This window comes from Rhinoraja longicauda, chromosome 11, assembly GCF_053455715.1.
Source record: "Rhinoraja longicauda isolate Sanriku21f chromosome 11, sRhiLon1.1, whole genome shotgun sequence".
Classification (NCBI taxonomy): domain Eukaryota; kingdom Metazoa; phylum Chordata; class Chondrichthyes; order Rajiformes; family Arhynchobatidae; genus Rhinoraja; species Rhinoraja longicauda.
In genome coordinates this window covers 22630553-22642534 of record NC_135963.1, presented here as the reverse complement: position 1 = coordinate 22642534, position 11982 = coordinate 22630553, and the positions used below count along the sequence as shown (strand labels likewise).

The 11982-nt window shown below is 39.1% G+C and overlaps 1 protein-coding gene across 4 annotated transcripts in view; it reads left to right on the top strand.

Annotated features, from left to right (window-relative positions):
* Positions 1 to 11982, top strand: part of dmap1 (DNA methyltransferase 1 associated protein 1) — a 60366-nt gene that overhangs the window by 27071 nt on the left and 21313 nt on the right. For all 4 annotated transcript variants that reach the window (XM_078407947.1, XM_078407948.1, XM_078407950.1 and 1 more), the window contains 4 exons: positions 832 to 990; positions 2324 to 2491; positions 4216 to 4401; positions 7807 to 7878. In XM_078407947.1, the coding sequence (XP_078264073.1) occupies positions 832 to 990; positions 2324 to 2491; positions 4216 to 4401; positions 7807 to 7878 (585 nt within the window). The remainder of the gene's footprint in view (positions 1 to 831; positions 991 to 2323; positions 2492 to 4215; positions 4402 to 7806; positions 7879 to 11982) is intronic.

Below are 11982 nucleotides of genomic sequence, written 5' to 3'. Positions count from 1 at the left end.
GTGACAGTGGGCTTCCCCGGATGCACAGTTTCTTGCCACAGGCATGCAGATCAGTAGGTTAATTGGCCTCTATTAATTACCCCTGGTGCGCAGAGAGTGGATGGGAAAGTGGGATAACAGAGGACTGGTGTGAATAGGTATTGACGGTTGACGTGGATTCGGTGACCCGAGGGGCCTGTTTTCATGCCATATCTATTAATCAAATAAATCATTCTTCTGAATCTTTTCTGCACCTCAAACCAAATAAAAAACATTTCTAAATTAATACGGTACGGTATTACCGTATTACCGTAGGGCGGCACGGTAGCGCAGCGGTAGAGTTGCTGCTTTACAGCGAATGCAGCGCCGGAGACTCAGGTTCGATCCTGACTACGGGTGCTGCACTGTAAGGAGTTTGTACATTCTCCCCGTGACCTGCGTGGGTTTTCTCCGAGATCTTCGATTTCCTCCCACACTCCAAAGACGTACAGGTTTGTAGGTTAATTGGCTGGGTAAATGTAAAAAATTGTCCCTAGTGGGTGTAGGATAGTGTTAATGTGTGGGGATCGCTGGGCGGCGCAGACTTGGTGGGCCGAAAAAGCCTGTTTCCGCAAAGTATATATATGATATGATATGATATGAATACCTGTAACCTATTCATCAACTGTAAGTGATCACAGTTAGATCCTCATCAATTTTTAAGGACAATTGAAATAGACTATAAAAATGAATCTTCCAGTTATCCAGACATGAAAGGATTGGAATTGCAGCTGTCCAGAAATTCCACAAATTTATATCCAGCTTATTTTTTATTGAGGAAAGTTCAAAAGTAAATGTCTTTGCAACCTATAGGCTGTTCTGGTGCCTGTATACTCAGAGCAAGAATATCAGTTGTGTCTACATGATGATGGATGGACCAAAGCAGAAACAGACCATCTCTTTGACCTGTGCAAGCGCTTTGATCTCCGTTTTATTGTCATCCATGACCGCTATGACCACCAGCAGTTCAGGGTGAGTAGAGCCAAAATGAATAGATGGAACTATTCACTGTAAGCACTGGAAAACATAAACATCTATGAGCAATGTAAAATTGGTATTCATTTAGGAAAATAATTTGTGTAGGAAGGAACTGCAGATGCTGGTTTATACCGGAGATGAACACAAAATGCTGGAATAACTCACCGGGTCAGAGAGCATCTCTGGAGAAAAGGAATAGGTGATGTTTTGTTTCGACCTGAAACGCCACCTATTATTTTTCTCGAGAGATGCTGTCTGACCCGCTGAGTTACGCCAGCATTTATGTCTATCTGAGGAAAATAAATTCATTTTGTGGACTTTTTTATAGTCCAGTATAAATTATACTTTTCTCTATAGTTCAACAGTTTTTAAGACATATTTTGTTCTTGGAGATACCCTAACATCACTATGGAAATGCTAATTCTCTGTCTAATCTCAAGCAGTTATTTTCAGATGTTTCTTCATTTAAGTTAAGTCACCCAGCAGGTACATTGATGAGACTGCACGTGCTCTCAGACACACACTTGTATAAGCTAGATATTGTGATCTTTGTATCTTCGCTCATAAGCACTCTTCATTAAATCAATTAACAGAAGTGAAATCAGGCTGGATCTAATTGTTAATTGTTTAATGGGTAAATTAACTGTTAAATTAACAGTCAAATCAAATCTCATTTATTTTAACAACATCGGTTTCATAGCAAATATTATTGCCTCCATCACCTTATCTGGCAGAGATGATGCCTCCACCACCGAGATGCAGCTACATCTCCTTTGTTTGGCATCAAAGTACATTGTGTGGTCTTTCCTTGTAAATATAATGAGTAGCATGATAATAGCCAATCATAGTTGGCATAGGAGTAATCACATAACCAGTGTTGTCGATGGACTACTCTTTCGTCTTATTGGCAATGGTCCAGATTGCTATTTGTTAAGTATGGAATTAGCAGGTCAGAAAACCCATTGAGATTGCTTAGTGTTGTATTAGGATGGTCTAATGTTCATTATAGGTCAATGGCTTTGCATAAAAGCACTATAAAACTCTGAAAGAATACACTTAAACATATGTGCAGGTGTAACAAAACCGTCAGTCCAGTATGTTATTGCTATTAAGGTAAAGATGGATCAGCAAAGGGTACCAGGTTCTTGGATTACAGGCATACATGGTCCATAAGATGGTTTTATCTTGTTTACTGCTCTATCCAATTGCTGATCACATTAATTCCTGGATTGCTGAGGTACCTCCAGTAAAAGCTGTTTAATATATTTTGGCAAATGCTTAACTATAAGATTATTTCTTTAATCTCTAATTCTTTTATCCCCCACAGAAACGTTCAGTAGAAGATCTGAAAGAGCGATATTATAGCATTTGTGCAAAGTTGACAAAGATCCGAGCCCCAACTGGTTCTGATCCCAAGCTTTCTGTTTTTGATGCTGGGCACGAAAGACGGAGAAAAGAGCAACTTGAGAGACTGTACAATAGAACACCAGAGCAGGTAAACAATTCTGCTCAGTGTGTAAAATGAAAAACACATTTTTATTTTGCAATTGGAATGAAAAATAAACAAATTACTTAAGGTAGACACAAAATGCTGGAGTAACTCAGCTGGTCAGGCAGCATCTCTAGAGAGAAGGAATGGGTGACGCTTCGGGTCGAGACCTTTCCTCAGATTGTTGTCAGGGGAGGGGGGTGGGACAAAGATAGGATGTAGTAGGAAACAGGAAGACTAATGGGAGAACTGGGAAGAGGGAGGGGAAAGAGAAGGACAGAGGAACTTCAGATAGTTCCTCTGTCCCTCTCTTTCCCCTCTCCCTTCCCAGTTCTCCCACTAATCTTCCTGTCTCTTCAGCATCTACAGTTTTTTTTCAGAAACAAATTACTTAAAGTACATATCAGGTCTGCCACCATGTGAAACAAGAGATAAGTTGTTTGTCTGGCATTAAATGAGAAACTTGCAAGTCTTCTGCTATGTTAAATACATTTGTATGCCTAAATTAAAATATATCCATTTTAAAACATATTTCAATATCAAAATAAGAGTGTTGGTGTTTCTTACAGGAGTGATAATCTAGGTTAGAGTAATTTGTAGTAGGAAACAGGAAGACTAATGGGAGAACTGGGAAGGGGGAGAGGAAAGAGAGGGACAGAGGAACTTCAGATAGTTCCTCTGTCCCTCTCTTTCCCCTCTCCCTTCCCAGTTCTCCCACTAATCTTCCTGTCTCTTACTCCATCCTATCTTTGTTTCGCCCCCCTCCCCTGACATCAATCTGAGGAAGGGTCTCGACCCGAAGCGTCACCCATTCCTTCTCTCTCTCGAGATGCTGCCTGACCCGCTGAGTTACTCCAGCATTTTGTGTCTACCTTCAATTTAAACCAGCATCTGCAGTTTTTTTCCGAAACAAATTACTTAAAGTACATATCAGGTCTGCCACCATGTGAATTTCAACAAGAGATAAGTTGTTTGTCTGGCATTAAATGAGAAACTTGCAAGTCTCCTGCTATGTTAAATACATTTGTATGCCTATATTTAAATATATCCATTTTAAAACATATTTCAATATCAAAGTGGTAGTGTTGGTGTTTCTTACAGGAGCGATAATCTAGGTTAGAGTAATTTGAGAGTTTCCTAGAAAAAAGGATTGTGGATCCAAGCAGGTAAAATACTATTTTTGATTTGTCCATGTGTAAAACGAAATGGGATCAATTAATAACCTTAAAGTATGGAATATGTAGAGGAATGTGATCAGGGTGAAAATTTTTTACATTCAGTTATAGACTGATAAATTTCTGTCTGAAACTAGACCTAAGTTAGCTATCTCAAAATCATTTCCCTCCACAGATGTTGCCTGACCTCCAGCACTTTATATTTTGCTCTAGATTATAGCATCTATAGTTTCTTGTGTTTCCATTGCAAGATATTTTATTAGTTTTAGAGACCGATTTCTGGATTGTCCCAAAATGTGACTTCTGATCCACAACAGCATAGTTACTAGCTGGCTCAAAGGGCCAAATGGCCTCCTCCTGCACCTATTTTCTATGTTTCTATAAGGGGGAAATTAAAGCGGTAAACAAATTCTCTCTTTGCCCATCTTCCAATCAAAGACTCACTGTGCATTAACAGAAATTGTCTTCTGTAAAGTTGTACAATAGTATGCATCTATTCAACTAGGCATTAGAATTAGTTTACTGTAATATTTAACTCTTTCCTTTGTTTTATAGGTGGCTGAAGAGGAATACTTAATACAAGAATTAAGGAAAATTGAAATGAGAAAAAAAGAACGAGAAAAGAAAACGCAGGATTTACAGAAGCTCATCATAGCTGCAGACAACACCACAGAAATGCGCAGGGCAGAGCGAAAGGCAGCAAAAAAGAAACTACCACAGAAAAAAGAAACAGAAAAACCGGTGAGACTCCATAAATCACGGGGAAAAATCAAAGAAAAATAGTAGAAATTTTGAATTGGCCTTGCTCTCACCCCTCTTTCCACTCCCCCCCCCCAGACAGAGTTGCCCAAAAAAGACATTGATCTGTTTCTCACAGCAACTACTTCTCATCAAAGCACTTCACTGGCATGGTTGCAGGCAACTTATGACCAGATGGAATAGATACTCTAGATACACATTCATTTGTGTCTCAATTATTTTAAGTTGCTGATGGTAAAAGATCACAAGATCTTTTAAATTATTTTAAGTTGCTGATGGTAAAAGATCAAAAGATCGCATTGCTGGGATTTTAGGATGAGAAATAAATTGGATTATTCAGCTTGAAATTTTGCTGAATAACCAGTCTGATAGAGAAACAAGAATAGGCCATTTAACCTTTTGATCTGCCCTGTCTTCAAATAAGATCAGGCTGATATATGAACCCAGAATTGCCCCTTTTATTATGTTCAATAAAATACTGAATTTTAGAAATTCAGCATGTCTCCATTGACCTTCTAATTTCTACAGATGCATCATAGAAAGCATCCTATCCAGATGTAACACAGTTTGTTATGACATTTGCTCTGCTCAAATAACAAGAAATTGCAGAGCTGTGAATGCAGCCCATTCTATCATGGAAGCCACCCTCTTTAACACCTGTTGCCTTGGGGAATTAGCAAACCTAATTAAGGACCACCCACGCTGTTGTCTTTCCACCTTCTCTGCTTTTCTATCAGATCTCTCTCATGCTAAGGCTGAATTACTGATCTCCAAATCTATCTTGTTGCAGCCCTTGCACCTTTTCCCTTCACTTTCTCTGCAGCTGTCACACTATTCTGCATTCTGTTTCATTTTCTCTCTTGCATTACCTTGATGTATTCTTGTAAAGTATGATTTGCAGTGGAGGTCTAAGTTTCGACTACACTGCAGATAAATGTAATTTTCTAATTTTACTCTAGAAAGGGCGATCTCCATGTTAAAACAGTGGCTCATTGTCCTGGATTCCCCAATCAGCAGAAATAATTTGTATCTAATCTTTTGGATCCTTTCCTTAATCTTGAAATTACAGTGAAATCTTCTATAACATTCTCAGTATTTCTCAGAGTCCAGATTTTATTCCGATAAGTTTAGACCACATTACTGCTTTGACCAATAACTCTAAGCAAAGGTACCAATAATTGCTCATATTACTCCAGATCTTGTACATACATGACATATCATTTTTACTCTTTGTATTCTAATCCTCCTGGTAAACTGGTATTCCAATTGAACATTTGATTGTTTTCTGAACTTCTCCATAACATTCATTACTTTCTCAACACTCCCTCGTGGCCATTCACAGGTCACTTGTCAAAGCATGAACGTTGAATGCAATTACTGGCATAGACACCTCATTATCTGGATTCACAGATGTAGTTGTTCACAGAATTATCAAGAATCCATCTTAGTTTCTTATGCTAGAGACAGTTATTTTTAAAACTGTTTCAGATCAGAATTTCAGGCCCAGGTCTTTGATTCTTTTGATGTAGTTGAAGTGTTTGTTCTGCAGAATGTGATCTACTTCAGTTTAAAATTTTAATATCATATTTAACAATCAATCTATTTCAGCGCAGCACAGTGATGCAGCAATTTGTGATGAAGCTGCATAGTTCCCACCATAATATTGGATACTGTCAGTGTGAAGTTTGCAAGTTCTCCCTGTGACTGCGTGGATTTACCCAGGTCCTCAAGTTTCCACCCACATTTCACTGATGTACCAGTAGGTTAATTGGCAACTATAAATTGCCCCAAGAGTAGATGGGTGGTAGGCGAATTGAATTGATGAGCATGTGAGAGAGGACAGTATACTGGAAAATAAGTGGGGGAATAAAGTTGATGTTAGAAGAGTCAGCTTTGACTTAGTAGGCCAAAAGGTTGTATGAAAATATGCAAAGTATGTTTCTTGAAATTATTTACTAATATTTAGTCATATTACGGAATCTGTGCAAATATTTTATTCTAGGTTGTCCAAGAATTGTTATTTGATATAGTTGCTTGAGAACTATCATGATAATCTGATGATTCTTCCATGTGAGTAGAAGACATTAAGAAGTTCAAATTGTTCAATCGCCTGTGAAGTATGGAAGGTATCATCAAGAAGGACTTATTCACCAATAACCTGTTCACTAATGCCTGGTATGAATTCACCAAGATCATTTGGTTTAAGAATTCGTCAAATCCTTTGTCCAAACATCCTTCCATCATGAGATCAGAAATAGGAATGTCTGTTGTTAATTGCACCGTGCCTGGTATTGTTCTCTGCTTCTACCATTGATAATGCATACCAGAAGCCACTAGCTTAAGTTGATGTTTTTAAGCATTTAGCCAACACGACATGCATCAAAGTTATGCAGAAAAAAACATTCCTACTTGCCAAATTGGGCAAGTCCCATTTGTGTACATTTGTCCAATAGTCCACTAAACCCTTCCTATCCATATATCTGTCCAAATGTCTTTTAAAGTCGTAATTGTGTCTGCTTCTATAGCTTTCGCTGGCAGCTCATTCCAGAAACAGACTACCCTCAGTTACCCCTGAGGTCCCTCTAAAATATCTCCCCTCTCACCTTAAACCTATGCCCCCCAGTTTTAGAATCCTCTATCCTGGGAAAAAAATGGAACGCTCACTTTATGCCCTCATGATATTGTACACCTCATTCTGAAGGGTCATCCTTCAGCCTCCTACATGCCAAGTAAAAGTAGTCCTAGCCTACACAATCTCTCCCTATATCTCAAGCCAGCAAGTCTAGGTAACATCTTGGTGAATCTCTTCTTCGCCCTCGTAATTTAATGACATTCTTCCTCTAGCTGGGCAACCCAGAACTCCACACAGTACTCCCAAGTGTGATCTTGCCAACATCCAGTATAGTGGTATCATGTTGTCCCAATTTCTGCACTCAATACACTTCCCTATGAAGAAAAAGCCAGCCAAATGTCCTCTTCTCTACACTATCCATCAGACTCGCCACTTTTAAGGAACCAAGCATCTGTATTCCCAGATATTTCTGTTGTGTAGCACTCTCCAGGACTCTACCATTTACTGTGTACGTCCTACCCTGGTTTGACACACCAAAGTGGCCCACCTTACCAACTAATTTAAATCTTGTAAACTTGGATATAATTCCTTGCTGTCTACCACCAATTTTGGTATCATCTGCAACTTACTAATGGCATTAACTAAATTGACATTGAAATCGTTAATGTAGAAAACAAACTGCAGTGGACCCAGCAACAACCCCTGTGGCACACCACTGGTCACAGGCCTCCAATTGGAAAAACACCGCTCCACAATTATCCTTTGACTCCTACATGGCTCTGTTCTAACATATTCTGCCTATTTTTGTTTTACAGACTGTACCAGAAACCGCAGGTATCAAATTTCCAGATTTCAAGTCTGCTGGAGTCACATTACGAAGTCAAAGAGTAAGATTTTTTTTTTAATTCAACAATGTTTAAATTAAGGAGACAACTGTATAAGCGTGATAGTGGGAGTGTACCATTAATTTTTTTAAATAGTAATTATTTGATTTGAACAGTGGTGCACAACTCTTTTGCGAGGATCAAGTTCGCAATCTGAAATGTGTCTGAGCATCAGTCACACAAATGTGGAATATACCTGTGCATCCCACCATGACCATTCCGACTGTGTTCAGACATTGGATTCACACAGAGTTCAGCAGCAGAGCACCGATCTCTTGCAGTTTCCCAGCAGTTATGCTGGAAAATCTGCCCACTGAACCCGTGTCAGGTTAGATCTGACGTGAGTTTATTCATGTGAACAGGAGAAGTGCTGCAGCGATATGAATAAATGTCGGGTTGTTACTTTTCTTGAATGATCAACTTAAATGTATTTAAGTGTTTTCTGGTGTTTCCGTTATTTTTAACTTTTTATAAACCCTAAATGAAATTTTAATTTATGATTTAATAGTACGATTAATTCTTACGGTAATTTTTTGATTATGCAATGATTTACAAGCATTCAAAACTAGATATTAAAAGTCTCTTGACAACCAGTAAACCTGTGGGGCCACAGGACCTGGAGCCAGCTTTGAAGGATATGCGGATTACTGAAACGAGTTGACCAGAACTGCAAGTCACATGTTGTACACCGTAGCTGCTGAGTTTTAAATTAATGGCTTCTGGGATTTGTCTTAAAATATTGACCTTGCTCCTTAAACCACATTTAGTTTTCAGAGGATGGTTTCAGTGCTGCTTCAATTCTAATTAATATTAAAATGAACAAATTATTAGATTTGAAAGAGCTATATTTTCAATGTTTTCTTGAAAAGGATATACAGTATATTAATGCTTTTTAAGTTTTGCGCTAAAGACAAGTTCAGCTTTCGCATGATTAATAAAGTAGTTAGGTTCCTAAAGAAGCCAACGTTACATGACAATTGGTACAGTTGGGGTGCAGTAAATCCTTAATTTTTGCAAAGATATATTACGAAAAAGGTTGAAAATCCTGAAAACAAAACGAATGTGCTGGTAACTCTGCTGTTGCTTTGGTGCTAGCTATGAGCTGCCATAGGTGATGCAGAAATGTAAACACGACCTATGAGCTGTCAAAGGTGATGTGTGGATCAGACAAATCATTTGTAGAATTGTCATTATTGCAAGATTGAAGAATTCACAGGGAACTAGAGAGTTTTCTCCCCTTTTTTAAAGTCGCTCATTTATCTAATAGCCTTTTCATTGATCCGTTCAAAAAGATTGTTAAATGTTACTGATTTTTATGGGTCTGCATTTGAAAGACAGTCTCCAAATGTGCTTATTGCCCTTCAATGCAGCTAACAAAACATTTGTAAAACAGCAAATTAAATATGACATAACAAGTAGCTGCAGACGCCGTTTACCAAAGAAAATCCCCCACTAAATGACTGTAACTGCTTCCTATGTGCATTCGCACTGCCATCTTTTGCATTTACCCAGGTTCATCTTCCAGTGTTACCCAGTGTTTATCACCCAATCCCATGTAAATTGTGTATTGGTTAAAACAGTTCTCTTTCAAATCTTTTCTGTGGGAAAATGAATTATGCCGAATTCACAGTTATATTGTAGTCACACTGTTGACAATTATTGAAATACAAGGACTCGCACCTTACACAACATAGGATCCGTCAAGACACGAGGTGATCGGTTTCAGTCACGCCTGCGGGTTCCCTTTTGTTATCTGCATCTTAGGCTCAGATTCTGTGTTTGTGAGTCTGCAAACCAGGTTTTTTTCCAGCAAATGCCCACTAGACAGTGGCAAGTGAGCCCTGGTAATCCCAGTCTACCTTGCCAACAACTGCTAGAAGTGTAAATATAGAGCAATGATATATCTTGTCTGGCATAGGACTGTTTGGAAATCCTGATTGCTTGGCATTGGTTCACTCGTGCATTCAGAATGTGAACTTTGGTCCAGAGTGCAAGCTGGGTGTGCAGCCAACTCTGGAATTTGGGTCTGAAACATCAGGGCTCAGGAACATGTAGATTTGTGAGTTCCAGTGTGCTTGTATATTTCCTGGTACTGGGTTCACTAGAAATTGTATCATACTACTCTGTAACATGTAAAACAAACAAAATAAATGTGTATTAGCAATAACATCTAATAGCCTGGAAAATCCTCGTCCACCAAATTCCCAAAGATGCCCAATTATTGAATTTTTATTATAAATCCTCTTTTGTGGATGAACATAAAATTAATAAACAGTTTTAAATCAATCTAGACAGCTTTTGAGAGGAAGATTAAAAATAGGTTGTGACCTAACTCCCCCCAAGCTGTTTGAAGGAATGATGTTCACTGAATTTATCACGAATGAATTCTTATGAGATGACCAATAAGCATAACAAATGGAAATATGATTGTCCTGTTCTGTCCTCTCTCTTAAAAAAAGTACAGACTGTCAACACTGATATATTTAAAGTACACCATCTAAATCCTTGAAACACAATGGAGAGGTGCCACAATAAACTGGGATATTAAAATGCTGATGCAGATTTGCAAAGACACAAAATGCTAGAGTAACTCAGCAGGTCATGCAGCATCTCTGGAGAGCACAGCTAAGCAACATTTCAGATCAGGGCACTTCTTCAGACTGATTGTAGTTGGGGGGGGGGGGGGGGGGGGATGGAGAATTGGAAGAGTGGTGGAGGCAGGATAAAGCCTGGGAAGTAATAGGTTGATACAGGTGAGGGGGTTTGATTGCCCGAAGGGTGGACAAAGGTCAGAGATGGGAACAAGACAAAACTCTGTGAGATAAGGAGAGAATGTGCACAGAATGTGGTCCCCTCCCCATACTGACCTTTCTGTCGTGGGCATCCTCCACTGCCAGAGTGAGGCCACCCACAAACTGGAGGAACATCACCTTGTATTCCGCTTGGGCAGTAACACAGTGGTTTGAACGTTGAATTCTTCATTTTTAGGTAACGTGCCAACAACAACCCTTTCCTCTTCCCCTGTCCTTTTCCACCTATATCCCTTCCTCTGACTTCACATTTTGTGCATCTTCCTTCCTTATCTCACAGCCTTTTGTCTTCTTCACATCTCTAGCCTTTGACCACCCAGCTGCCAATCAAACCTCCCCTTACTTGAATCCACTGATCGCGATATAGAAGTTTGGAGGTCATGTTAAAGCTGTATGAGACATTAGGTGTTCAGTTCTGGGCACCATGTTCTGAGGAAAGATGTTGTCAAGCTGGAAAGGATACAGAGAAGATTTACGAGGATATTGCCAGGACCAGAGGGTCTGAGCTATAGGGAGAGGTTGTGTAGGCTGGGAGGAAGTTGAGGTTGGGACTATCCTAATGTTTAAGAAACAGTAGACATGTACATGGATAGGTCAGGTTTGGAGGGATATCGACAAAACACAGGCAGTTGGGACTAGTGTAGCTGGGACATGTTGGCTGGTGTGGGCAAGATGAGCCAAAGGGCCTGCTTCCATGCTGTACAACTCTATCACTCTATGACTTACCAGGCTTTGTCCTGCCCCAACCCCTCTTCCAGATTCTCCCACAAATAAAATCCGTCTTAAGAACTGTCCTGACCCGAAACCTTGCTTATCTATTTTTGCCAGAGAAGCTGTCTGACCCACTGAGTTTCTCTAGCACTTTGTGTTTTCTTTTATTATTAAAGGCTCAGTTTGGTAGTCAAAAGTTTAGACCCCAGCCTGCTGCATCTGATTCACTGTTGATATATTATGAAAAGGTAGAGCTGTATTATTTATGCAGGTGAAGTTATTGAATTATTGTGCTAGTAGGCATGAAGTCAGAATTTATGTCAATTTTTACAATGTTGAATGCATGTAAATTCGGTAATTTTGAAAGATTGCTTGGAAAATCCACCAAAACAATATTGTTAAACCATATAAGATAAACCTGCTCCATGCTTCAATAATATGGAAGGCTAATTTATTAGAAGGGTACACACTGTCAACAGCCAAAGTGTACTTTAATTTACTATCATCACTAACATTTCATGATTTATATCACCAATGTAAAACTCATATCTGAAAATGTAACCACCGTCAGTTTATTTATCTTCAA